Source organism: Telmatherina bonti (genome assembly GCF_933228915.1).
Source record: "Telmatherina bonti genome assembly, chromosome: 18".
NCBI lineage: Eukaryota > Metazoa > Chordata > Actinopteri > Atheriniformes > Telmatherinidae > Telmatherina > Telmatherina bonti.
Genome location: NC_136616.1, coordinates 37,651,128 through 37,678,231, shown reverse-complemented (window position 1 = coordinate 37,678,231; position 27,104 = coordinate 37,651,128). Strand labels below are relative to the sequence as shown.

The window sequence follows — 27,104 nt, the reverse complement described above, 5'->3', positions numbered from 1 at the left end:
GTAGCTTGCTGATAAAAACAGTCTCGTGTAACACGCAACCAGAAGGTCTGATGTCGGTCTTTAAACTCGTCTGCCTGCTTTAAAAAGCATTCACACAATAACAATACATACTAAATAATAGATGCCGTAGCGTGGACGTGTCGGACCATGTGGAGGCGGGGGGGATCTGCAGCAGAGGAGAGAAATGGTAGAGACGGGGATGAGCAGGAGGAAGGAGGGGCATCTCCGCCGTCCATTCCAGACAGCATCCATATCTAACCCCTCCAGCCTCACCAGCTTGTCTCTCTGGCCGGGAGTCGCAACACCGCTCCGCCCCTCGGCCGCTCCGCCCCTCGGCCGCTCCGCCCCTCGGCCGCTGCCGCTCCGCCCCTCGGCCGCTCCGCCCCTCGGCCGCTCCGCCCCTCGACCGCTCCGCCCCTCGGCCGCTGCCGCTCCACCCCTCGGTCGCTCCGCCCCTCGGCCGCTCCGCCCCTCGGCCGCTCCGCCCCTCGACCGCTCCACCCCTTGGCCGCTCCGCCGCCCCTCGGCAGGGTCCAGTCGTCAGACCGGGGCAGGATAAGTCATCTCTATCTTTTCTACACACTTCTTGTGTTTTGTTTATCTTGGAGCCAAACTTTTAGGAATTGTTTGTAGAAGTGTTACAAGTCTGGTGGACGGGCGGCGCTCCATGTGGGCGTGACCTTACCTGTGGTTGCAGTGGCCCTGAACGGGGTGGGATATGGCGACCCCCCCGCAGTGTGCTGTGCAGTTACTCTTGTGAGCCTTTGGGTTTTAACGGCTCTGTTTGCAGTGTGGCCCGGCGGACGTCTTTCTTTTCAGCTGCAGCTCCAGACATCTTAGAGGATCATTATTTTCTCATGAAGCTAATCGTCTGGACCTGAAACCTGTCGTGGTGGGCGTTCTTTTGCCTCTGACACCGAACCAGACCTGGTGGGAGCGAGACAGAGTGTTACGTGTTCAGATGGAAGTTATATTCCTGCTCTAAGTTTGCTGCACTGTGAGTTCGGTGTCGTAAGCACTACTTTATGTTGGACTGATGTGCAGCTGTTGTGATGTGTCGGCGGAGTGATTCTGAACATGGTTGATCGGACTCGTTCAGTAAAGAAGCAGTTTGAACTGTATGGTGAGTCTGTGATTCTTATAAAGGTTATGTAGGAGGATAATCATAACAGAGATAAACTATTGCAAGACTAAAGAGAAACAGAAAAATGTTGCAGAACTGTTTAAAAGCATTCACACAACCATATTCAGATATAAAGAATTAAGATTCACTCCCCAGTGGCACAAAGTTTAGAGATGCCAACTCTCACGCCACGCCACCAACATCTCACGCTGCAAAACGCACCAAACGTTTTTTGGTTTTTTTTCAAATTATTCATGTTAAAATGGTCTTGAACATATTTCCCAGCTTAGTTATCTATTCAGCCTGAAAAAAAGTGATGGATAAATAATGCCCGTAGATACTGTGAGAGGTACAGGCTACAAACAGAGTTATAATAATCCCTCTACGTTTAATCACACACCGGATGTGTGCAGCGCGTGACCTGACGTGCGTCCCAGACTGAGCAGCGCGAGACATCTCCGTCAGAGGGTTCCCACTTTTCAGGTATGTCTGTCCTTACAATTTAAATAACTTCTGATAATTCGTTGTGACTGTGGTAAAAACATTTTAAATGCATTTTGGGCATTTTGTCAAATTTATTTTGACATTTAAATGTTTAATTTGTAAATTACTGCAGATGTTAACTAACTTTGTTCTCCCAGCCTGCAGAACCAGAAGCTGGAGATGTTAACTAACTTTGTTCTCCCAGCCTGCAGAACCAGAAGCTGGAGATGTTAACTAACTTTGTTCTCCCAGCCTGCAGAACCAGAAGCTGGAGATGTTAACTAACTTTGTTCTCCCAGCCTGCAGAACCAGAAGCTGGTGATGTTAACTAACTTTGTTCTCTCAATCAGCAGAACCACAAGCTGTAGATGTTAACTAACTTTGTTCTCCCAGCCCGCAGAACCAGAAGCTGGATATGTTAGCTAACTTTGTTCTCCCAACCTGCAGAACCAGAAGCTGGAGATGTTAACTAACTTTGTTCTCCCAGCCCGCAGAACCAGAAGCTGGAGATGTTAGCTAACTTTGTTCTCCCAACCTGCAGAACCAGAAGCTGGAGATGTTAACTAACTTTGTTCTCCTAGCCTGCAGAACCAGAAGCTGGAGATGTTAACTAACTTTGTTCTCCCAGCCTGCAGAACCAGCACAAAAATTGTCATTTTAGGAAAAGTCATGTAGTCATGTAGATGAATAGATTTACTTTTAGGAGTTACATGAGAGTAAAAATGCAAAGGCGGTAAAAAAAAAAAAAAAACCTTTGTGGATACTTAATTTCTCCCAAATGAAAATGAGAAGAAAAAAAAGAAAACTGTGACACTTGAGAGCTTATTTCTACTTTATTCTTTGTTTATTTCTCACAGGTATTAGAAGCAAGACTGTTCCAGAAACATGCAACAATTGCAAAGCTGGTCCTGATGCTGCCCTCCAATGCTGATGCATCTTTTCAATGGTGGGACCAAGACCAGGTACAGCTTGGCCTTGGACAGAACCCTGTCTTCATGAATGACTATTAAAATGGTGGGCTTTAAGCATATACATATATATATGTATGTATATATATATATATATATATATATATATATATATATATATATATATATATATATATACATATATATATGTATGTATATATATATATATATATATATATATACATATATATGTATATATATATATATATATATATATATATATATATACATATATATATATATATATATATATATATATATATACATATATATGTATATATATATATATATATATATATATATATATATATATATATATATATATATACATATATATATATATATATATATATATATATATATATATATATATATATACATATATATGTATATATATATATATATATATATATATATATATATATATATATATATATATATATATATGTATATATATATATATGTATATATACATACATACATTGTGGTACATTTTATTATTAAACCTACATAAAATGAAACATCCTGGGTCTAATGTCTTGCCGTTCTGTATACGGCAAAATTTGTGTTGTCTTCACTAAATTTCCCTCCAAGGTTTTTTGGGAAGTTAGCAGCCCTGCCATAAGATTCACATTTAAACACAAAACTGAACAGATTTTATGTTCTTTATCTTCATAAATCCAAAACTTTATTATCTTTAACACATCCGGATTTCGATCTGTGTGAAGATTATTTGTCCTCTCTGACTCTCCCTCGAGCTGGAATGTCACACACGTGGCAAAGACGCATCTTTTTCACTAACTTTCTGCTTCTGGAAGAAAAACTCGCAGCTTCTTGGTTCCCATTTGTCGGCCTCTGATTGGTCCATATGGAGCCGTTACGGAGCGCCGATTTCCCAGAAAGTCTGTCAATCAAAGCCTCCTGGCTTCTGATTGGCTACAACAGCGAGCGTCATCTTCTTGTGCATAGACATGATACACGTAGACGCCGCACGCTGCCTATACGAGCTGACGTCTCATCGCGGCGCCATCTTGGATGGGTCTCCATGCATTTATCTGTAAGGTGTGGGTCCAACCACAACGATAATTTCACCAATTTTACCTGATTTTTCTCAAAGTTTGGTTTGTTACAAAGGGCAGCGATATTGTTTTGATACAGATCATGTAAAACATTAAAAACGACGTGCTAAAATATTTTTATATGCCATTTAACTAAGACATAAGGTAGCTACAAAATAAATAAATCTATAAATGAATTTGATACTAACGTGTTTGATTGTTTATTGATACATTTGGATTTATTTATTTTTATCTGGTCTAATAAATTAGGATTCAACCTTGTGAATGTCATTCCATCTGCTTTCAGTATTTCGGCGGTTATTGCAACCGTATGCTGAACAAAACACGGGAATAGTTGCTGATTTTACTTGACTATGGTTGACTCTTTCTTTTATTTACATATATTAATTTATCAATATAGCGATACAGTTGTACAAAGTCTGAAAATAAAGTTTTGTATCAAAACTGCAATTCAGAAGTTAACATGAACAAAAACAGAAAGAAAGAAAAGAGACATTAAACAAATAGAACCACATAAAACACCGTTAGTTTCCTCGGCAGGGTGGCCGGGTTCTGTCTTAGGGACGGGGGCAGTCATCCGAGAGGAGATCAGAGGCAGGGGTTATGTTTTTACCGGTATTTATTTGTCTGTTTATCTGTTTGTGTTCAGGATAACCCAAAATGAACGGATTTTCATGTAATTTTCTGGAGTCGTTGGAAACGTAAAAATGAAGAACTGATTTAATTTTTTCACCAGGGAGGTCCAGGAGGCATCCTGACCAGATGCCCGAGCCACCTCAACTGGTTCCTCTCGATGCGGAGGAGCAGCGGCTCTACTCTGATCTCCTCCAGGATGACCGAGCTCCTCACCCTATCTCTAAGGGAGAGCCCGGCCACCCTGCAGAGGAAACTCATTTCAGCCGCCTGTATACGAGATCTCGTTCTTTCAGTCACGACCCACAGCTCATGACCATAGGTGAGGGTAGGAACGTAGATCGACTGGTAAATCGAGAGCTTCGCCTTCTGGCTGAGCTCCTTCTTCACCACGACAGACCGGCGCAGAGCCCGCATTACTGCAGACGCCGCACCGATCCGTCTGTCCATCTCACGCTCCATCCTTCCCTCACTCGTGAACAAGACCCCGAGATATTTAAACTCCTCCACTTGAGGCAGGACCTGACTCCCGACCCGGAGAGGGCAATCCACCCTATTCCGGCTGAGGACCATGGTCTCAGATCTGGAGGTGCTGATTCTCATCCCAGGCGCTTCAACCTCGGCCGCGAATCGCTCATGTGAGAGCTGGAGATCACGACCAGATGAAGCCAACAGGACCACGTCATCTGCAAAAAGCAGGGACCCAATCCTGAGGCCACCAAGTTGGATCCCCTCAACACCTCGGCTGCACCTAGAAATTCTGTCCATATAAGTTATGAACAGAATCGGTGATAAAGGGCAGCCTTGGCGGAGTCCAACCCTCACCGGAAAATACTCCGACCAAGCTCTGACACCTGTCGTACAGGGACCGGACAGCCCGTACAAGAGGGTCCGGTACCCCATACTCCTGGAGTACCCCCCACAGGAGCCCCCGGGGGACATGGTCGAATGCCTTCTCCAGGTCCACAAAGCACATGTAGACTGGTTGGGCAAACTCCCATGCCCCCTCCAGGACCCCAAAGAGTGTATAGAGCTGGTCCACTGTTCCGCGACCAGGACGAAAACCACACTGCTCCTCCTCAATCCGAGATTCGACTATCCAGAGACACTGTCCTCGATGTCCACGCGATGCTGCAGAGACGTGTCAGCCAGGACAGCCCCACAGCATCCAGAGCCTTAAGGAACTCTGGGCGGATCTCATCCACCCCCGGGGCCTTGCCGCCAAGGAGCTTTTTGACCATCTCTATGTATATAATGTCTATGTTCTAGTGGTCTTTGTCGTGTTGACATCTCGGGAGATCAAGCATCGCGAGACTTGTGCAGCAGGAGCAGCTGATGTCCAAGCGTTCGTGCAGCAGAGGAGGATAACGGTGTCCGGTAACATCGGAGCGTTTTTCCGGTCAGAAAGAAGGAAACATGTCCTCCTGTGTGCCTCTCTGCCTCGCGGCTCTTCTCTGCGTCCTGAGCTCCGCCTCGGCAGACCAGCGGAGCCTCTCTCCAGGTAAGGCCGCCCTGCGGGGTCCTGGGATCGGCCAGGCGGACCACCATGACCCGGTGGAGCTCCGGGTCCGCCTTTCCTTCCTGTTTACAGGCCGCAGAGGAGCCTGGACTTTTAGCTCCACAAAGTCACAATTTAACGAGTTTAGGGAGAACCAGGTCTCTGGTGGGGAGCTGGAGATCTTCTCCTGAGAAACCAATCAGCTGATTCATCCTGAAGTCTCTCACAGCGTGGACGTGGGCTGGTGAAGGTCCACGTGTCCTGTCCAGCTTCCCACCTACACCTGATCCAGCAGATGTCTGCAGCTTCCACCTGGAGGAACACCTTGTAGAACACATGGAGGAACATCTGGTAGAACACCTGGAGGAACATCTGGTAGAACACCTGGAGGAACATCTGGTAAAACACCTGGAGGAACACCTGGTAGAACACCTGGAGGATCACCTGGTAGAACACCTGGAGGAACATCTGGTAGAACACCTGGAGGATCACCTGGTAGAACACCTGGAGGAACACCTGGTAGAACACCTGGACGAACATCTGGTAGAACACCTGGAGGAACATCTGGTAGAACACCTGGAGGAACATCTGGTAAAACACCTGGAGGAACACCTGGTAGAACACCTGGAGGAACATCTGGTAGAACTCCTGGAGGAACATCTGGTAGAACACCTGGAGGAACATCTGGTAGAACACCTGGAGGAACACCTGGTAGAACACCTGGACGAACATCTGGTAGAACACCTGGAGGAACATCTGGTAGAACACCTGGAGGAACATCTGGTAAAACACCTGGAGGAACACCTGGTAGAACACCTGGAGGAACATCTGGTAGAACTCCTGGAGGAACATCTGGTAGAACACCTGGAGGAACATCTGGTAGAACACCTGGAGGAACATCTGGTAGAACACATGGAGGAACATCTGGTGGAACACCTGGTAGAACACCTGGTAAAGCACCTGGAGGAACATCTGGTAGAACACCTGGACGAACATCTGGTAGAACTCCTGGTAGAACACCTGCTAGAACACCTGGAGGATCACCTGGTAGAACACCTGGAGGAACACCTGGAGGATCACCTGGAGGATCACCTGGTAGAACACCTAGAGGAACATCTGGTAGAACACGTGGAGGATCACCTGGTAGAACACCTGGAGGAACACCTGGAGGAACATCTGGTAGAACACCTGGAGGAACACCTGGTAAAACACCTGGTAGAACACCTGGAGGATCACCTGGTAGAACACCTGGAGGATCACCTGGTAGAACACCTGGAGGAACACCTGGAGGATCACCTGGAGGATCACCTGGTAGAACACCTAGAGGAACATCTGGTAGAACACGTGGAGGATCACCTGGTAGAACACCTGGAGGAACACCTGGAGGAACATCTGGTAGAACACCTGGAGGAACACCTGGTAAAACACCTGGTAGAACACCTGGAGGATCACCTGGTAGAACACCTGGAGGAACACCTGGAGGAACATCTGGTAGAACACCTGGAGGATCACCTGGTAGAACACCTGGAGGAACACCTGGTGGAACACCTGGAGGATCACCTGGTAGAACACCTGGAGGATCACCTGGTAGAACACCTGGAGGAACACCTGGTAGAACACCTGGAGGAACATCTGGTAGAACACCTGGAGGAACATCTGGTAGAACACCTGGAGGAACACCTGGTAGAACACCTGGTAGAACACCTGGAGGAACACCTGGTGGAACACCTGGTAGAACACCTGGAGGAACATCTGGTAGAACACCTGGAGGAACATCTGGTAGAACACCTGGTGGAACACCTGGTGGAACACCTGGTAGAACACCTGGTGGAACACCTGGTAGAACACCTGGTAGAACACCTGGAGGAACATCTGGTAGAACACCTGGAGGAACATCTGGTGGAACACCTGGAGGAACACCTGGTGGAACACCTGGTAGAACACCTGGAGGAACATCTGGTAGAACACCTGGAGGAACATCTGGTAGAACACCTGGAGGAACACCTGGTAAAACACCTGGTAGAACACCTGGAGGATCACCTGGTAGAACACCTGGAGGATCACCTGGTAGAACACCTGGAGGAACACCTGGAGGATCACCTGGAGGATCACCTGGTAGAACACCTAGAGGAACATCTGGTAGAACACGTGGAGGATCACCTGGTAGAACACCTGGAGGAACACCTGGAGGAACATCTGGTAGAACACCTGGAGGAACACCTGGTAAAACACCTGGTAGAACACCTGGAGGATCACCTGGTAGAACACCTGGAGGAACACCTGGAGGAACATCTGGTAGAACACCTGGAGGATCACCTGGTAGAACACCTGGAGGAACACCTGGTGGAACACCTGGAGGATCACCTGGTAGAACACCTGGAGGATCACCTGGTAGAACACCTGGAGGATCACCTGGTAGAACACCTGGAGGAACACCTGGTAGAACACCTGGAGGAACATCTGGTAGAACACCTGGAGGAACATCTGGTAGAACACCTGGAGGAACACCTGGTAGAACACCTGGTAGAACACCTGGAGGAACACCTGGTGGAACACCTGGTAGAACACCTGGAGGAACATCTGGTAGAACACCTGGAGGAACATCTGGTAGAACACCTGGTGGAACACCTGGTGGAACACCTGGTAGAACACCTGGTGGAACACCTGGTAGAACACCTGGAGGAACATCTGGTGGAACACCTGGAGGAACACCTGGTGGAACACCTGGTAGAACACCTGGTGGAACACCTGGTAGAACACCTGGAGGAACATCTGGTAGAACACCTGGAGGAACATCTGGTAGAACACCTGGAGGAACACCTGGTGGAACACCTGGTAGAACACCTGGAGGAACATCTGGTAGAACACCTGGAGGAACATCTGGTGGAACACCTGGAGGAACACCTGGTGGAACACCTGGTAGAACACCTGGAGGAACACCTGGTAGAACACCTGGAGGAACATCTGGTAGAACACCTGGAGGAACATCTGGTAGAACACCTGGAGGAACACCTGGAGGAACACCTGGTAGAACACCTGGAGGAACACCTGGAGGAACACCTGGTAGAACACCTGGAGGAACATCTGGTAGAACACCTGGAGGAACAGCAGCCAGAAGAGCTGCAGGACCTCCAGGTCTCTGCAGGCTGGTGCCAACCAGCACCATGTTTACCGTGTGTTTGTTGAGGGGACCTCCTCGAATGTCCTGGAACCTCCAGGACCCACCTGGAACCTCCAGGACCCACCTGGAACCTCCAGGGACCAGACCCGGAGCCTCATGTCTAACCCTGCAGCACCAGACCCGCCGTAGACCAGTTCTAGTTCTGGGGTTTCTAAAAGCAGGACATGGCGGTAAAACGTCCCGACCTCCACGCCAACTCTGACCCCGGCGTACGACAACATCTGGACAAACGGGAAACGGCGACACCAAAGGCAGGAAATAAAAAGAAATCTGAGCCATTTGTTCCAAATGAAACGTAAACTTTCCCCCAGAATGTTGGACATTAACAGCATCTGCAGAAGAAGAGAAAAAGTTCCTCCAGCACGTAAAACGTCCAGCAGGAAAATGTTCTGAAACCAAGCAGTTCTACATGTTAGAAAAGCCACATCACACAGTTAATACGTCGTACAGAAGCTGCCGTACTAATAAAGCTCTACATGAAGACCTGCAGGTAAAAGGAGGCGGTCGCCATGACAACAGCCCATCATCAGGCTGCTCAGGTGTTTCCTCCACCTGCAGATACAGAACATGAAGTGATGGTTGGATATAAAATGCTCCCCAATGTGGCTTATCTGTCCCTGCTGGTGGACATGGAACATGGAGACTCTGGACTCCAGTCCGGCACCTTCCAAAGGGAAGGGACTGACAGGTCGGGTCCGCTCCTTTTCCCAACCCAGAGCAGAGGAACAGAACGATGTTCTCCACAGCCAGACGTGGTGTAGCGGCCATCGGGCAGATGGAGGCAGGTGGAGGTGCCTCCATGCCCAGGAGGAAACCTGTTGTACAGCTGCAGATGTCTGCAGATAGTGGAGACGCTACATAACATGCTACTAAATGACGTCAGCGCTTCACCTGCGTTCACCTGATCAATCATCCAATCTGAGTGATTGTGTTGTCAATCATCCTCTCACGTTGGAACCAAACGCTGCTGCCAAACCCGGTGGTCTGATGAGACGCTGACAGCATCTGTCCCCTGCTGACCTCCTCTGTCTTTCTGGTGGTGGTGATGTCCATCCCGTCTCCACCACATAAAATACTTTTACATTTTACAACTTTATCTGTTGGAATTTCTTCCTCATTTTCCAGAAAATTCCTCTGTTTTCCTGCAGAACCGTCATGGAAATGAGATGGATTAATATTCAACAGGGCGTTACCTTTTATGGGCAACATGTGGGCGTGGCCAGATGTTCCCTCACCGTGTTAAACTTCCTGTTGATCCTGATTTATGAAGGAAACAGACGTGGGACGTGCTGCTGTAGAAACCTGGAAGGTTCTCCTGGTTTCCGTTCGGACGCCGCCTGGAGGCACCGTGATGCTCCTGGCGAGGAGGAGGCTGGGTTCCCCGCCTTCCTCCTCCTCCTCCTCCTCCTCCTCCTCCTCCTCCCAGGGGAACGGCTGCAGGACTTCATCGATCAGCTGAATGTCGTTTCATGTTGATTGATCACCTGGCTGATGTGTCCACAGACAACCTGCTGGTCGTCACCGCGGCGACGGAGGAGACGGAGGGCTTCAAGCGTTTCATGAGGACGGCCAGAGAGTTCAACTACACCGTGAAGGTAAAACAACCAGAAACCGGTTAAATCCAGATCTTTGCAGTCATCATGACCACATTACAGGCGGCACGGTGGAGTAGTGGTTAGCACTGTGGCCTCACAGCAAGAAGGTCGCTGGTTCGATCCTGGTGGCCTTTCTGTGTGGAGTCTTCATGTTCTCCCTGTGTACGCTGGGTTCTCTCCGGGTTCTCTGGGTTCCTCCCACTGTCCAGAGACACGATGTTGACTGGTTCCTCTGGTGCAAAATATTAATGGTGGCCCTTTAGTGCTGCTGTGTCTCCATAGCAACACCATCCAAATCAGGCAACAAGTGTTAAGGAAAGTCTATCGGAAGTTCTGGCAGAAAACGAGACTTTAAGAGCATGGTGCAGGTCGGTGATGGTGGTGATGATGATGATGATGGTGGTGATGGTGGTGATGATGATGATGGTGGTGATGATGATGGTGATGATGATGATGATGGTGGTGATGATGGTGATGGTGGTGATGATGATGATGGTGATGATGATGATGATGGTGTGTGCAGGTGCTGGGTCTGGGTGAGGAGTGGAAGGGGGGTGACGTGGCTCGGACGGTGGGCGGAGGCCAGAAGGTCAGGTGGTTGAAGAGGGAGCTGCTGAAACACTCGGACAACAAGGAGCTGGTCGTCATGTTCGTGGACAGGTAAACTCCACCTGGCTCATCTTCATCACCTGTCCTGGTTCCTTTGTCCTCTGTCTGTCTTTGTCTGCCTGTCTTCTTCACTGAGAAACCTGACCCACCTGTCCTGCTGAGAAACCTGACCCACCTGTCCTGCTGAGAAACCTGACCCACCTGTCGTTAGGGCTGGGCGATATATCGAATATACTCGATATATCGTGGCTAGTCCCCTGTGCGATATAGAAAATGTCTATATTCGTCATATTGGAGTATCCTGTTGCCACGCAGGTGTTTTTAGCTGTGGGCGGGGTTTCCTCCCTCCTCCTCGACTCTGCACCGCTTTGCACAGAGAGTTAAAGCAAGCGCACCTCGTTACGTACATAACGTGAGCTACGTGCTACGTCATGAGAGGCAGCGTGGAGACACTTTCTCGCTAAATCTGGCGACTTCTTGTGAAAAGCGACAAATCTAGTGACTTTTACTGGAGTTATTGGAGACTTTCCTGGTGTTTTGGCGACTGACTTTAAAGCGCATATTGTAAAGTTATTGTCAGAAGGAGAGTCTCTCCCCGTCCTAAAGCACTCAGTCGCTCCGGCTGCAGCTGCAGCCAGTCAGAGGAGCAGAGAGGACACCTGCACGACTCCACCTACAGTCACAATGAACAGTCAAATCCACCACTGATCCCGCTCTGGATTACAGAGTGGGACGGAAATTACAACGTTTTTCACGTCACGCAAAAATAATTCATTCTATTTGATTACATTCACAGCCTCTGTCACTTACTCACCTCATCCACTGTGTGTGACACAAGCATATTTATCTGGCTCCTCATGTCTCTAGAAAGTACAGAAAGCAGTGGGAATCAAACCCTGAATTAAAAACTGTCTGAAGCCGTTTATTGGAGACGATACGAGGACATTCTGCCTGGATTATAAGACTGATTTCTACGCTAAACTCTGCGACTAAAAAAATACACGACAACTCAAAAACGTATCCATAAAGCAAAGCCTTATAATAGTTCAACCCAAAGCAAGCTGAAACTAAAAGTAAGAAAACTACACAAATAAAAAAGAAATAAACATATCTCTGTCAAAGTGTCTCATTTGGGTCACTGTGCAGTCCCAAGTCCAGATAGGGGGTTGAACATGCAGCTAGCCATTCCATAAAACATAACAATCCTTTGGTTAAATTTGATATTTGATAATCTAACATTTAATAAAACAGGACAAAGCAGATTTATACAATGTGGTTTTAATGGTATTCAAAATAAATTTTCAAAGGGATAGATTGTTTCAGTGGCAAAAATAGAAAAGAATAGAAGAAAAATAGTGCAGGATCCATCATCTGGCGGTGGTTTGGATACCGGAGAGAAGATGTTGACCAAACAACTGTCGTATGCAAAGTATGTCGCAGAAGTGTCACCACAAAAGGTCGTAGTACCACAGATTTATTTCATCATTTGAAAAGTCCCCCCTAGAGCACCTATTTTCATACGTTGCATTTATTACATCATGCAAAATCACTTTATTTTGTTTTAAAATGACATGTTTCTGCCGCTGCTTTAACTGTTCAATAAATACGGTTTTGATCAGTTTGCTTCGTTACAATTTCATCCTTTTGGCATGAATGTTTAAAATCAGCATATCTTAATGCAGTATGAACAGTTATGTTTTAATGGAGACACAAAATCATCTTACTGATGTGATTGTATGCACCAAAGCATTCATTCAAGGCTGAGGTAAATATCGAGATATATATCGTATATTGTGACATGGCATAAAAATATCGTGATATTACTAAAAGGTCATATCGCCCAGTCCTACCTGTCCTGCTTCTTCCCACCTGAGACAAAGCTGCCGAGGCCTGAGTGGGTAGAATAACAGGTAGAAGCCTGACAGACCAGACCCAGGGCTTAGTGAAGCAGGTAGCGACCTGCGGCGCGGTGAAGGTGGTCTGTAGTAATGCGGACTCTGCGCCGGTCTGTCGTGGTGAAGAAGGAGCTGAGCCAGAAGGCGAAGCTCTCGATTTACCAGTCGATCTACGTTCCTACCCTCACCTATGGTCATGAGCTGTGGGTCGTGACCGAAAGAACCAGATCTCGTATACAGGCGGCTGAAATGAGTTTCCTCCGCAGGGTGGCCGGGCTCTCCCTTAGAGATAGGGTGAGGAGCTCGGTCATCCGGGAGGAGATCAGAGTAGAGCCGCTGCTCCTCCACATCGAGAGGAACCAGTTGAGGTGGCTCGGGCATCTGGTCAGGATGCCTCCTGGACCTCCCTGGTGAGGTGTTCCAGGCACGTCCCTCTGGGAGGAGACCCCGGGGAAGACCCAGGACACGCTGGAGGGATTATATCTCTCGGCTGGCCTGGGAACGCCTCGGGGTCCCCCCCGCAGAGTTGGCAAATGTGGCTGGGGAGAGGGAAGTCTGGACCAGTTGAGGTGGCTCGGGCATCTGGTCAGGATGCCTCCTGGACCTCCCTGGTGAGGTGTATTGTATCAGACCAGGAACACGTTGAGGCCGTCGTGTGTAGAAGAGCGTCATACGTGACGCTGTGCACAGACGTCCTGACTGCCAGCTCTCTGACATCAGAGCCGCAGCACTTTCTGAGCATGCTCAGTGCGTCTCTCTCTGCCTGCAGCTACGACGTGATCTTTGCCTCCGGTCCAGTGGAGCTGCTCTCCAAATTCTCCCGGTTTGGTCACCGCGTGGTCTTCTCCGCCGAGGGCTTCTGCTGGCCTGACCAGCGGCTGGCCTCCAAGTACCCCGCCGTGCATTCTGGGAAACGCTACCTGAACTCAGGAGGTGAGACACGGGACGTCTTCAGCTGGGAGACCCTGGTTGACCCTGGGAGACCCTGGTTGACCCTGGGAGACGTTGGGAGACCCTGGTTGACCCTGGGAGATACTGGGAGACGTTGGGAGACACTGGGAGACCCTGGTTGACCTAGGGAGACGTTGGGAGATGTTGGGAGACCCTGGTTGACCCTGGGAGACGTTGGGAGACCTTGGTTGACCCTGGGAGATACTGGGAGACGTTGGGAGACCCTGGGAGATGTTGGGAGACCTTGGTTGACCCTGGGAGACACTGGGAGGTGTTGGGAGACACTGGGAGACCCTGGTTGACCTAGGGAGACGTTGGGAGACCCTGGTTGACCATGGGAGTCCCTGGGAGACCCTGGGAGTCCCTGGGAGATGTTGGGAGACACTGGGAGTCCCTGGGACACGTTGGGAAACACTGGGATACCCTGGGAGACCCTGACTCTGTGTGTGTTCAGGCTTCATCGGCTTCGCTGCGGACCTCAGCGCCATTGTCCAGCAGTGGAAGTACAAAGACAACGATGACGACCAGCTGTTCTACACCAGAATATACCTGGACAAGACTCAAAGGGTAAGACCAGCACCTGAAGCCGGATCTGACAGGTACACGCCTACCTGGAGCCTCTCCCAGCATGCAGACCGCTGTTGGAACCCATTCCACCCAGCCCAGACTTGAACCAGCGGGCTTCGCGGACCCGTTGGTTACCTTGTTTATCTTTACCTGCATGATCCTTATTTTCCTCTTCAACTTTGTTTGGACCAGAAGCATTAGCATCAGGTCCGCTCACTTTTCTGTGATGTTATGTCTCTGGTGGACGGAAAGGACATGAGGAAATCATGATCTGTCCCATCTCAGATCCGAGGTAAACGTAGACGTTCAAACAGATTCACACTTTTCTGCAATGAGATCTTGAAAACGATGAAAGCATCGGCAGAAAAGTGTCGTCTCTCCGTCCCGTCCCAGTAAAGGTATCGGCAGAAAAGTGTCGTCTGTCCCTCCCGTCCCAGTAAAGGTATCGGCAGAAACGTGTCGTCTGTCCGTCCCGTCCCAGTAAAGGTATCGGCAGAAACGTGTCGTCTGTCCCTCCCGTCCCAGTAAAGGTATCGGCAGAAACGTGTCGTCTGTCCGTCCCGTCCCAGTAAAGGTATCGGCAGAAACGTGTCGTCTGTCCGTCCCGTCCCAGTAAAGGTATCGGCAGAAACGTGTCGTCTGTCCGTCCCGTCCCAGTAAAGGTATCGGCAGAAACGTGTCGTCTGTCCGTCCCGTCCCAGTAAAGGTATCGGCAGAAACGTGTCGTCTGTCCGTCCCGTCCAAGTAAAGGTATCGGCAGAAACGTGTCGTCTGTCCGTCCCGTCCCAGTAAAGGTATCGGCAGAAACGTGTCGTCTGTCCGTCCCGTCCCAGTAAAGGTATCGGCAGAAACGTGTCGTCTGTCCGTCCCGTCCCAGTAAAGGTATCGGCAGAAACGTGTCGTCTGTCCGTCCCGTCCAAGTAAAGGTATCGGCAGAAACGTGTCGTCTGTCCGTCTCGTCCCAGTAAAGGTATCGGCAGAAACGTGTCGTCTGTCCCGTCCAAGTAAAGGTATCGGCAAAAATGTGTCGTCTGTTCGTCCCGTCCCAGTAAAGGTATCGGCAGAAACGTGGTGTCTGTTCGTCCCGTCCCAGTAAAGGTATCGGCAGAAACGTGGTGTCTGTCCGTCCCGTCCCAGTGAAGGTATCGGCAGATACATGGTGTCTGTACGTCCAGTCCCGGTGAAGGTGAAGGTATTGGCAGAAACGTTTTGTTTCTCTGTCCCGTCCCAGTAAAGGTATCGGCAGAAACTTGTCGTCTGTTCGTTCCAGTGAAGATATCGGCAGAAACGTGTCGTCTGTTCGTCCCGTCCCAGTAAAGGTATCGATAGAAACGTTTAGTTTCTCTGTCCCGTCCCAGTAAAGGTATCGACAGAAACGTTTAGTTTCTCTGTCCCGTCCCAGTAAAGGTATCGGCAGAAACTTGTCGTCTATCCGTCCAGTCCCGGTGAAGGTATCGGCAGAAACGTGGCGTCTGTTCATCCAGTCCCGGTGAAGGTATCGGCAGAAACGTGTCGTCTGTTCGTCCCAGTGTCCCTGTGTCTCCCTCCTGCCGCTGCTGTTCTTGTCGTATGACGGTTTGGTGGTGGCTGAAGCTTCTGATTGGCTGTTAAAGCAGACATGAAGGTTCCTCCTGATGATGTCACTGATCACATGATGTGTTTGTCTCCTCAGACAAAGTTCAACATGACTCTGGACCATCGCTCCCGGATCTTCCAGAACCTGAACGGAGCCATCGGTAAGACTGTCCGGCCCACACAGCTTAGATCAGAACCACATTGATCCAGACTTCCTGTTTGGACAGATGACCCACCCAGAACCTTCCAGAACCGGTCTCTGGTCCGACCTCCAAACTGTCCGACATTAACGTGTCCATGTGTCCCACAGACGAGGTCGTTCTGAAGTTTGAAAGGTCAAAGGTCAGAGTGAGAAACGTTGCCTACGACACGCTTCCTGTCATTATCCATGGAAATGGGCCCACTAAGGTAACCGGCCAATCACGGGCCTCCTTCTTCACATCATGTTGTGTTGATGTTCCAGACTTACATCCTCAGCCAGTCCGCCGTTTCAAGACAACATGCTGGAAGACGCTCGTCCTGCTGGTTCCGACACTCTTCCCACTCTGGTTCCGACGCTCGTCCTACTGGTTCCGACGCTCGTCCTACTCTGGTTCCGACACTCGTCCTACTGGTTCCGACGCTCGTCCTACTGGTTCCGACGCTCGTCCTACTGGTTCCGACGCTCGTCCCACTTTGGTTCCGACGCTCGTCCTACTCTGGTTCCGACGCTCGTCCTACTCTGGTTCCGACGCTCGTCCTACTCTGGTTCCGACGCTCGTCCTACTCTGGTTCCGACGCTCGTCCTACTGGTTCCGACGCTCGTCCTACTGGTTCCGACGCTTGTCCTACTGGTTCCGACGCTCGTCCCACTTTGGTTCCGACGCTCGTCCTACTCTGGTTCCGACGCTCGTCCTACTCTGGTTCCGACGCTCGTCCTACTCTGGTTCCGACGCTCGTCCTACTGGTTCCGACGCTCGTCCTACTGGTTCCGACGCTCGTCCTACTGGTTCCGACGCTCGTCCTACTGGTTCCGACGCTCGTCCTACTGGTTCCGACGCTCGTCCCTCGCTGGTTCCAACGCTCGTCCTACTGGTTCCGACGCTCGTCCTACTGGTTCCAACGCTCGTCCTACTGGTTCCGACGCTCGTCCTACTGGTTCCGACGCTCTTCCCAGTCCTTGTTCCGATGCTCGTCCTACTGGTGCCGACACTCATTTTAGTTGTTCCGACACTCGTCCTACTGGTTCTGACACTCGTCCCACTTTGGTTCCGACGCTCGTCCCACTCTGGTTCCGACGCTCGTCCTACTGGTTCCGACACTCGTCCTACTGGTTCCGACGCTCGTTCTACTGGTTCCGACGCTTGTCCTACTGGTTCCGACGCTTGTCCCACGCTGGTTCCGATGCTCATCCTAATGGTTCCGACACTCGTCCCACGCTGGTTCCGACGCTCGTCCCACGCTGGTTCCGACGCTTGTCCTACTGGTTCAGACGCTCGTCCCACTCTGGTTCCGACGCTCGTCCTACTCTGGTTCCGACGCTCGTCCTACTCTGGTTCCGACGCTCGTCCCACTCTGGTTCCGACGCTCGTCCTACTGGTTCCGACGCTCGTCCCTCGCTGGTTCCAACGCTCGTCCTACTGGTTCCGACGCTCGTCCTACTGGTTCCAACGCTCGTCCTACTGGTTCCGACGCTCGTCCTACTGGTTCCGACGCTCTTCCCAGTCCTGGTTCCGATGCTCGTCCTACTGGTGCTGACACTCATTTTAGTTGTTCCGACACTCGTCCTACTGGTTCTGACACTCGTCCCGCACTGATTCAACGCTCGTCCTACGGTTCCGACGCTCGTCCAGCTCTGGTTCCGACGCCCGTCCAGCTCTGGTTCCGACGCCCGTCCAGCTCTGGTTCCGACGCCCGTCCTACTCTGATTCCGACGCTTGCCTACTGGTTCCGACACTCGTCCTACTGGTTCCGACACTCGTCGTACAGGTTCCGACACTCGTCCCACGCTGCTTCCGACGCTTGCCTACTGGTTCCGACACTTGCCTACTGGTTCCGACACTCGTCCCACTCTGGTTCCGACGCTTGTCCTACTGGTTCTGACACTCGTCCCGCACTGATTCAACGCTCGTCCTACGGTTCCGACGCTCGTCCCGCACTGGTTCCGACACTTGTCCCGCACTGGTTCCAATGTTCATCCAGCATCGGTTCCGATGCTCGTCCTACTTGTTCCGAAGCGCGTCCAGCTCTGGTTCCAACGCCCGTCCAGCTCTTGTTCCGACGCCCGTCCAGCTCTGGTTCCGACGCCCGTCCAGCTCTGGTTCCGACGCCCATCCAGCTCTGGTTCCGACGCCCGTCCAGCTCTGGTTCCGACGCCCATCCAGCTCTGGTTCCGACGCCCGTCCTACTCTCATTCCAACGCTCGTCCTACTGGTTCCGACACTCGTCCTACTGGTTCCGACACCCGTCCTACTGGTTCCGACACTCGTCCCACGCTGGTTCCGACACTTGCCTACTGGTTCCGACACTTGCCTACTGGTTCCGACACTCGTCCTAATGGTTCTGACACTCATCCTACTGGTTCAGATTCTCGTCCTACTGGTTCAGATGCTCGTCCTACTGGTTCCGACGCTCGTCCTACTGGTTCCAACACTCGTCCTACTGGTTCCGACGCTCGTCCTACTGGTTCCAACACTCGTCCTACTGGTTCCGACACTCGTCCTACTGGTTCCGACGCTCGTCCCACTCTGGTTCCGACGCTCGTCCTAATGGTTCCGACACTCGTCCTACTGGTTCCGACGCTCGTCCCACTCTGGTTCCGACGCTTGTCCTACTGGTTCCGACGCTCGTCCTACTGGTTCTGACGCTCGTCCCACTCTGGTTCCGACGCTCGTCCCACTGGTTCCGACGCTTGTCCCACTCTGGTTCCGACGCTCGTCCTACTGGTTCCGACGCTCATCCCACGCTGGTTCCGACGCTCGCCCTACTGGTACCGACGCTCGCCCTACTGGTTCCGACGCTCGTACTACTGGTTCCGACACTCGTCCTACTGGTTCCGACGCTCGTCCTACTGGTTCCGACGCTCGTTCTACTGGTTCCGACGCTTGTCCTACTGGTTCCGACGCTCGTTCCACGATGGTTCCGACGCTCGTCCTACTGGTTCCGACGCTTGTCTTACTGGTTCCGACGCTTGTCCCACGCTGGTTCCGATGCTTATCCTACTGGTTCCTATGCTCATCCTACTGGTTCCGACACTCGTCCCACGCTGGTTCCGACACTCGTCCCACGCTGGTTCCGACGCTTGTCCTACTGGTTCCGACGCTCGTCCCACTTTGGTTCCGACGCTCGTCCTAATGGTTCCGACACTCGTCCTACTGGTTCCGACGCTCGTCCCACTCTGGTTCCGACGCTTGTCCTACTGGTTCCGACGCTCGTCCTACTGGTTCTGACGCTCGTCCCACTCTGGTTCCGACGCTCGTCCCACTGGTTCCGACGCTTGTCCCACTCTGGTTCCGACGCTCGTCCTACTGGTTCCGACGCTCATCCCACGCTGGTTCCGACGCTCGCCCTACTGGTACCGACGCTCGCCCTACTGGTTCCGACGCTCGTACTACTGGTTCCGACACTCGTCCTACTGGTTCCGACGCTCGTCCTACTGGTTCCGACGCTCGTTCTACTGGTTCCGACGCTTGTCCTACTGGTTCCGACGCTCGTTCCACGATGGTTCCGACGCTCGTCCTACTGGTTCCGACGCTTGTCTTACTGGTTCCGACGCTTGTCCCACGCTGGTTCCGATGCTTATCCTACTGGTTCCTATGCTCATCCTACTGGTTCCGACATTCGTCCCACGCTGGTTCCGATGCTCGTCCCACGCTGGTTCCGACGCTTGTCCTACTGGTTCCGACGCTCGTCCCACTCTGGTTCCGACGCTCGTCCCACTCTGGTTCCGACGCTCGTCCCACTCTGGTTCCGACGCTCGTCCCACTCTGGTTCTGACGCTCGTCCTACTCTGGTTCCGACGCTCGTCCTACTCTGGTTCCGACGCTCGTCATACTGGTTCCGACGCTCGTCCTAATGGTTCCGACACTCGTCCTAATGGTTCCGACACTTGTCCTACTGGTTCCAACGCTCGTCCTACTGGTTCCGACGCTCGTCCTACTTGTTCCGACGCTCATCCTACTGGTTCCGACACTCGTCCTACTGGTTCCGACACTGGCCCATACTGTTGTGTCTTCTGGATCAGAAACATTGACACGCGATCAGTAATCGATCTTCCAGATGTTGACGTGTGACGTAGCTCCTCCCGTCTCTGCAGCTGCAGCTCAACTACCTGGGAAACTACGTCCCCACGGCCTGGACGTACGAGGACGGCTGTGGGATCTGCGATGACGACCTGCTGCTCTTCAACGACGTCCCCGTACGTTAACCTGGTGATGATGATGATGATGACGCTGCAGGTTTGTTTCAGAACGTCTGAACTGTGTGTGTGTGTGTGTGTGTGTGTGTGTGTGTGTGTGTGTGTGTGTGTGTGTGTGTGATCAGGACGAGGACATGCCGCTGGTGTACGTCGCCGTCTTCATCGAACATGCGACTCCCTTCATGGAGGAGTTCCTGAATCGACTGACGACGCTGAACTACCCGACGGCCAGGATCCACCTCTTCATCCACAACAACGTAGGAATCCAGTTCCTCTTCCTTGTCGGCCCGACGTGGTTCATCGGTTCCGACTGAACCGTCCCCAACATACGTTTTATTTTTACTTGTGTCAGGTTTGTAGATAGGTAGCAGGATCACCAACAGCTCCGCTGTGGTCCGTCTGGTGGTCTGTAGCAGACGGAAGGTCCTCTCGGTGGTCTGTAGCAGACGGAAGGTCCTCTCGGTGGTCTGTAGCAGACGGAAGGTCCTCTCGGTGGTCTGTAGCAGACGGAAGGTCCTCTCGGTGGTCTGTAGCAGACGGAAGGTCCTCTCGGTGGTCTGTAGCAGACGGAAGGTCCTCTCGGTGGTCTGTAGCAGACGGAAGGTCCTCTCGGTGGTCTGTAGCAGACGGAAGGTCCTCTCGGTGGTCTGTAGCAGACGGAAGGTCCTCTCGGTGGTCTGTAGCAGACCGAAGGTCCTCTCGGTGGTCTGTAGCAGACCGAAGGTCCTCTCGGTGGTCTGTAGCAGACCGAAGGTCCTCTCGGTGGTCTGTAGCAGACCGAAGGTCCTCTCGGTGGTCTGTAGCAGACCGAAGGTCCTCTCGGTGGTCTGTAGCAGACCGAAGGTCCTCTCGGTGGTCTGTAGCAGACCGAAGGTCCTCTCGGTGGTCTGTAGCAGACCGAAGGTCCTCTCGGTGGTCTGTAGCAGACCGAAGGTCCTCTCGGTCCTCCACCAGAAGAAACAACCTCTTCTTGTTCTCAAGGCCGCTAAAAGAAAATGGCGTTCTTCCAGACGTGGTCGTTCAGTTATCGACGCTTCAGCCAATCAGAACTTGTTTCTCAGGAAGCATTGTGTGATTGGTCGGTTTGGGGTGGGTGTGGTTTACACTGAAAAGCATGACGGTTGCTGCTTCTGCGTGTTAGCTGGCGCAGGGTTACAGCTGATCCAAGTGGCGACAAAGTACCAACATTTTTCCAACATGTGGTATTTAAACACACGCAGCTGCGACAACCCGCCATTGGCACCTCCGTTGTTGGCAAAGCTTCTCGTGGAGGATGTAACAAGCAGTTGTCGGAGCGGTTTGGTCCTCCCAAAACCAGTTAAACTAGTATGCTAGTGGAGCCCCACCATCTTCTGTCATCCTGGTTGTAGTTTGTAAAACGGACCTCTGCTCCGTTCTGATGTGTTCTGGTGTCACTCTGGTCCAGGTGGTGTACCACGAGCGCCACATCCAGCAGTTCTGGGAGCGCCACAAGTCTGTGTTCCCCGACGCAGTGCTGGTTGGGCCCGAGGAGAACCTGCAGGAGGACAAGGCCAGAACCATGGCAGTGTGAGTGAAGAACCAGCAGAGCATTTAGGGAAGATGTTCTCCTAGCTCCCTGCAGAACGTACCAGAACCTCTGGGACAGGATCTGGACCAGAACCTGTTTCTGATATTGAACACGTGCATGAACTGTGTTGACAGCGAGGCCTGTAGGAAGGATCCAGACTGCGACTACTACTTTAGCATCGACTCCGACGTGGCCCTGACCAACCCCGACACTCTGAGGATCTTGATGGAGGAAAACAAGTAGGTGAACTCCCCCTGAACCTCCACCTTCACAGAGAACCACCCCGTATCCATGGTAACGGCCACCTGTCTCCCAGGTCAGTCATAGCCCCCATGCTGTCCAAACACGGGAAGCTGTGGAGCAACTTCTGGGGCGCTCTGAGTCCAGAAGGCTACTACTCCAGATCTGAGGACTACATCGAGATCGTGCAGGGAAAAAGGATGTAAGTAACACACACATGTCCTGCAGGACGGAAGGAAACCTTCCTGCAAACGGTGACGTCACGTCGCTGGTTCGGACTGCACCTGCACGTCCATTTGTCCTACTTTCCTGATTAAAAAGTTAAGCCAACAGCCAATCACAGGACAGCCACACGAGAGACATCAACACGGTTACAGATGTTCACCTGCTGGCTGTGTGTTCTCCACAGCGGTCTGTGGAACGTGCCGTACCTCACTCAGGTGTACCTGATCAAAGGCAGCATCCTGCGGTCCAAACTGTCCCAGGTCAGCCTGTACGTGGACGAAGGGATGGACCCGGACATGGTGTTCTGCAGGAGCATCCGAGACCAGGTACCATCACCTCAAGCTTGTTACAAACCCTGTACACACCTGGTACACACCTGCAACACACCTGGTACACATCTGCAAAACACACCTGGTACACACCTGCAACAAACCTGGTACACATCCGCAAAACACACCTGGTACACATCCGCAAAACACACCTGGTACAGACCTGCAACACACCTGGTACACACCTGCAACACACCTGGTACACATCTGGTACACATCAGCAACATACCTGCAACACCTGCAACACACCTCCAACACCTGCAACACACCTGGTACACACCTGCAACACACCTGGTACACACCTGCAACACACCTGGTACACACCTGCAACACACCTGCAACACACCTGGTACACACCTGCAACACCTGCAACACACCTGGTACACACTTGCAACACACCTGTTACACACCTGGTACACATCTGGTACACACCCGTTACACACCTGGTGACACGTGGTACACACCCGTTACACACCTGGTGACACGTGGTACACACCTGGTGACATGTGAGTGGACGGTGTGTAACAGCTGTGTGTCCACAGGGCGTGTTCATGTTTGTGACGAACCGTGACGAGTTCGGGCGCCTGGTGGCCTCGTCCAGCTTCAACACGTCCAGACTGCATCCAGACATGTGGCAGATCTTCGACAACCCGGTGGTGAGTTCAACACGCTACACGCTACTACACGCAACAGGTGCAGGCTGAACGGGAGGAAACTCACTGTGTCTCTGTGCAGGACTGGAAGGAGAAGTACATCCATGAGAACTACTCCAGGATCTTTGAGGAAGACCATATTGTGGAGCAGGTAATCCTGGATGAGTCAAGACCTGTTAGACCAGAACCCTGTTGTCCTGAACATGGAGATGTGGACACCTCATGGACCAACATGGACTCCTGTCTTTTCAGCCCTGTCCAGATGTCTACTGGTTCCCAGCTTTCTCTGACAAGATGTGCGATCACCTGGTGGAGACCATGGAGGACCATGGTCAGTGGTCTGGAGGATCCCACAAGGTACCACTAGTCCAGACCGATGCATGAGACTCAGAAAGAAGAGCGAGCTGCTGGTAAAGTTCTGTTTGTCCGACAGGACGAGCGTCTGGCTGGCGGTTATGAAAACGTCCCGACTGTGGACATCCACATGAACCAGATCGGCTTCGAGAAGGAGTGGCTCAAGTTCCTGAGAGAGTACATCAACCCGGTCACCGAGAAGCTCTACCCGGGATACTACCCCAAGGTACGGTCCAGACCCGGACCCCAAGGTACGGTCCAGACCCCCACCCTAAGGTACAGTCCAGACCCGGACCCCGAGGTACGGTCCAGACCTGGACCCCGAGGTACAGTCCAGAACCCCCACCCTAAGGTACGGTCCAGACCCGGACTCCGAGGTACGGTCCAGACCCGGACCCCGAGGTACGGTCCAGACCTGGACCCCGAGGTACAGTCCAGAACCCCCACCCTAAGGTACGGTCCAGACCCGGACTCCGAGGTACGGTCCAGACCCGGACCCCGAGGTACGGTCCAGACCCCCACCCCGAGGTACGGTCCAGACCCCCACCCCGAGGTACGGTCCAGACCCCCACCCCGAGATACGGTCCAGACCCCCACCCCGAGGTACGGTCCAGATCCGGACCCCGAGGTACGGTCGAGGACCCCCACCCTAAGGTACTCCAGACCCGGACCCCGAGGTACGGTCCAGACCCGGACCCCGAGGTACTGTCCAGACCCCAACCCTGAGGTACGGTCCAGACCCCCACCCCGAGGTACGATCCAGACCGGGACCCCGAGGTACTGTCCAGACCTGGACCGCATCATGTTGTCCAGACCCGGACCCCGAGGTACGGTCCAGACCCGGAACCCGAGGTACGGTCCAGGACCAGAGTTTAGGAACGGTACAGTCCTGCTCTGCCTCCAACTGGAGTCTTCATGCTTGTTCCGTGTTGAGTCTTCTGGTTCCGTGTTGAGTCTTCTGGTTCCGTGTTCAGAGTCTTCTGGCTCCGTGTTCGGAGTCTTCTGGTTCCGTGTTGAGTCTTCTGGTTCCGTGTTCGGAGTGCTCTGGTTCCGTGTTCGGAGTTTTCTGGCTCCGTGTTAAGTCTTCTGGTTCGGCGTTCGGAGTCTTCTGGTTCTGTGTTGAGTCTTCTGGTTCTGTGTTGAGTCTTCTGGTTCCGTGTTGAGTCTTCTGGTTCCGTGTTCAGAGTCTTCTGGTTCCGTGTTCAGAGTCTTCTGGTTCCGTGTTCGGAGTGCTCTGGTTTCGTGTTCGGAGTCTTCTGGTTCCATGTTGAGTCTTCTGGTTCCGTGTTCGGAGTGCTCTGGTTCCGTGTTCGGAGTCTTCTGGTTCCGTGTTCGGAGTCTTCTGGTTCCGTGTTGAGTCTTCTGGTTCCGTGTTGAGTCTTCTGGTTCCGTGTTAAGTCTTCTGGCTCCGTGTTCGGAGTCTTCTGGTTCCGTGTTGAGTCTTCTGGTTCCGTGTTGAGTGTTCTGGTTCCGTGTTGAGTCTTCTGGTTCCGTGTTCGGAGTCTTCTGGTTCCGTGTTCGGAGTGCTCTGGCTCCGTGTTCGGAGTCTTCTGGCTCCGTGTTCGGAGTCTTCTGGCTCCGTGTTGAGTCTTCTGGTTCCGTGTTCGGAGTGCTCTGGTTCCGTGTTCGGAGTCTTCTGGCTCCGTGTTCGGAGTCTTCTGGCTCCGTGTTCGGAGTCTTCTGGCTCCGTGTTGAGTCTTCTGGTTCCGTGTTCGGAGTGCTCTGGTTCCGTGTTCGGAGTGCTCTTGCTCCGTGTTCGGAGTCTTCTGGCTCCGTGTTCGGAGTCTTCTGGCTCCGTGTTGAGTCTTCTGGTTCCGTGTTCGGAGTGCTCTGGTTCCGTGTTCGGAGTCTTCTGGCTCCGTGTTCGGAGTCTTCTGGCTCCGTGTTGAGTCTTCTGGTTCCGTGTTCGGAGTGCTCTGGTTCCGTGTTCGGAGTCTTCTGGCTCCGTGTTGAGTCTTCTGGTTCCGTGTTCGGAGTGCTCTGGTTCCGTGTTCGGAGTCTTCTGGTTCCGTGTTCGGAGTCTTCTGGTTCCGTGTTGAGTCTTCTGGTTCCGTGTTGAGTGCTCTGGTTCCGTGTTAAGTCTTCTGGTTCCGTGTTCGGAGTCTTCTGGTTCCGTGTTGGGAGTGTTCTGGTTCGTCATGTGACCGGCTGCTCCTGTCGTCCTCTGCAGGGTCAGGCCATCATGAACTTCGTGGTGCGTTACCGTCCAGACGAGCAGCCGTCTCTGCGGCCGCACCACGACTCCTCCACCTTCACCATCAACATCGCTCTGAACAGCAAAGGCATCGACTACGAGGTAGGACGTCCTCCCAGCAGGAGGCCGTTTCCCGTCGCCCATCAGGTTTGACGTGTGTGTGTGTGTGTGTGTGTGTGTGTGTGCGTGTGTGCGTGCGCGTGCAGGGTGGAGGCTGCAGGTTCCTGCGCTACGACTGTAAGGTGGAGTCTCCCAGGAAGGGCTGGTCCTTCATGCACCCCGGCCGGCTGACGCACTACCACGAGGGTCTCCCCACCACCAGAGGGACCAGATACATCATGGTGTCCTTCGTCGATCCATAGTCGCTTCACACACACGTGTGTGTGGTCATGATGTCCTTGAACGCATCGTCTTTTAACGGGTTTTATATCATTATAGTGTAGAGAGGGGACCTTGAACGCACCGTTATTTTGGATAAAACTCTTTTTTTCATCAGAACTTCAGAAGAACCGGAAAAACACGTCAGATTTCCGTGTTCCTGAACGCATCGTGTCCAGAACTTTCATTCGTCACCAAGATGCCTTAATGCTACCTGACTCTATGCAAGTGCAACGCACTCCATGTTCATGTGTGTGTGTGTGTGTGTGTGTGTGCGCGCGCATGCGTGTGTGTGTGTGCTGGCCAGGAAATGTGAAATGGTGGTCTTCAGACTTGACTTTTTGGTGTTAAACTGTTTCGGGGGGAAACACTAGGGGCCTTTCTGTATTTTACTCTTCGCGGTTTAGTTTTTTAAGTTCAGTTCTTCATGTTTTCCTGTCGTTGCTGACAGCGGGGTGCGAACGTCGTCTCCTAGCAGGCGTAGAAATGTCCAGACTGATTTGGAGGAGCTACGTTTCCACCTGACGGCTGCAGTTTTCTGTTCGTACCAGAACTCTGTATAAATGGCATTAAATTATTTGTTAGGGACTGAATAAAGTTTTCATAGGAAAGTGTCACAGCGGTGTGTG

General features: G+C 52.0%; 1 protein-coding gene across 1 annotated transcript; it reads left to right on the top strand.

Moving 5' to 3' along the window:
- The first annotated feature begins 5,624 nt into the window (after positions 1-5,624).
- Positions 5,625-27,092, top strand: plod3 (procollagen-lysine, 2-oxoglutarate 5-dioxygenase 3). Its single transcript, XM_079257301.1, has 19 exons — positions 5,625-5,787; positions 10,469-10,560; positions 11,084-11,220; positions 13,834-13,997; positions 14,470-14,582; positions 16,255-16,318; positions 16,468-16,565; positions 20,452-20,553; positions 20,679-20,810; positions 21,980-22,101; positions 22,237-22,341; positions 22,419-22,544; positions 22,752-22,893; positions 23,439-23,552; positions 23,632-23,700; positions 23,802-23,906; positions 23,983-24,129; positions 26,074-26,199; positions 26,304-27,092. The coding sequence occupies exons 1-19, from the start codon at positions 5,703-5,705 to the stop codon at positions 26,457-26,459; spliced, it is 2,199 nt and encodes a 732-aa protein (XP_079113427.1). The 5' UTR covers positions 5,625-5,702; the 3' UTR covers positions 26,460-27,092.
- The last annotated feature ends 12 nt before the right edge of the window (positions 27,093-27,104 follow it).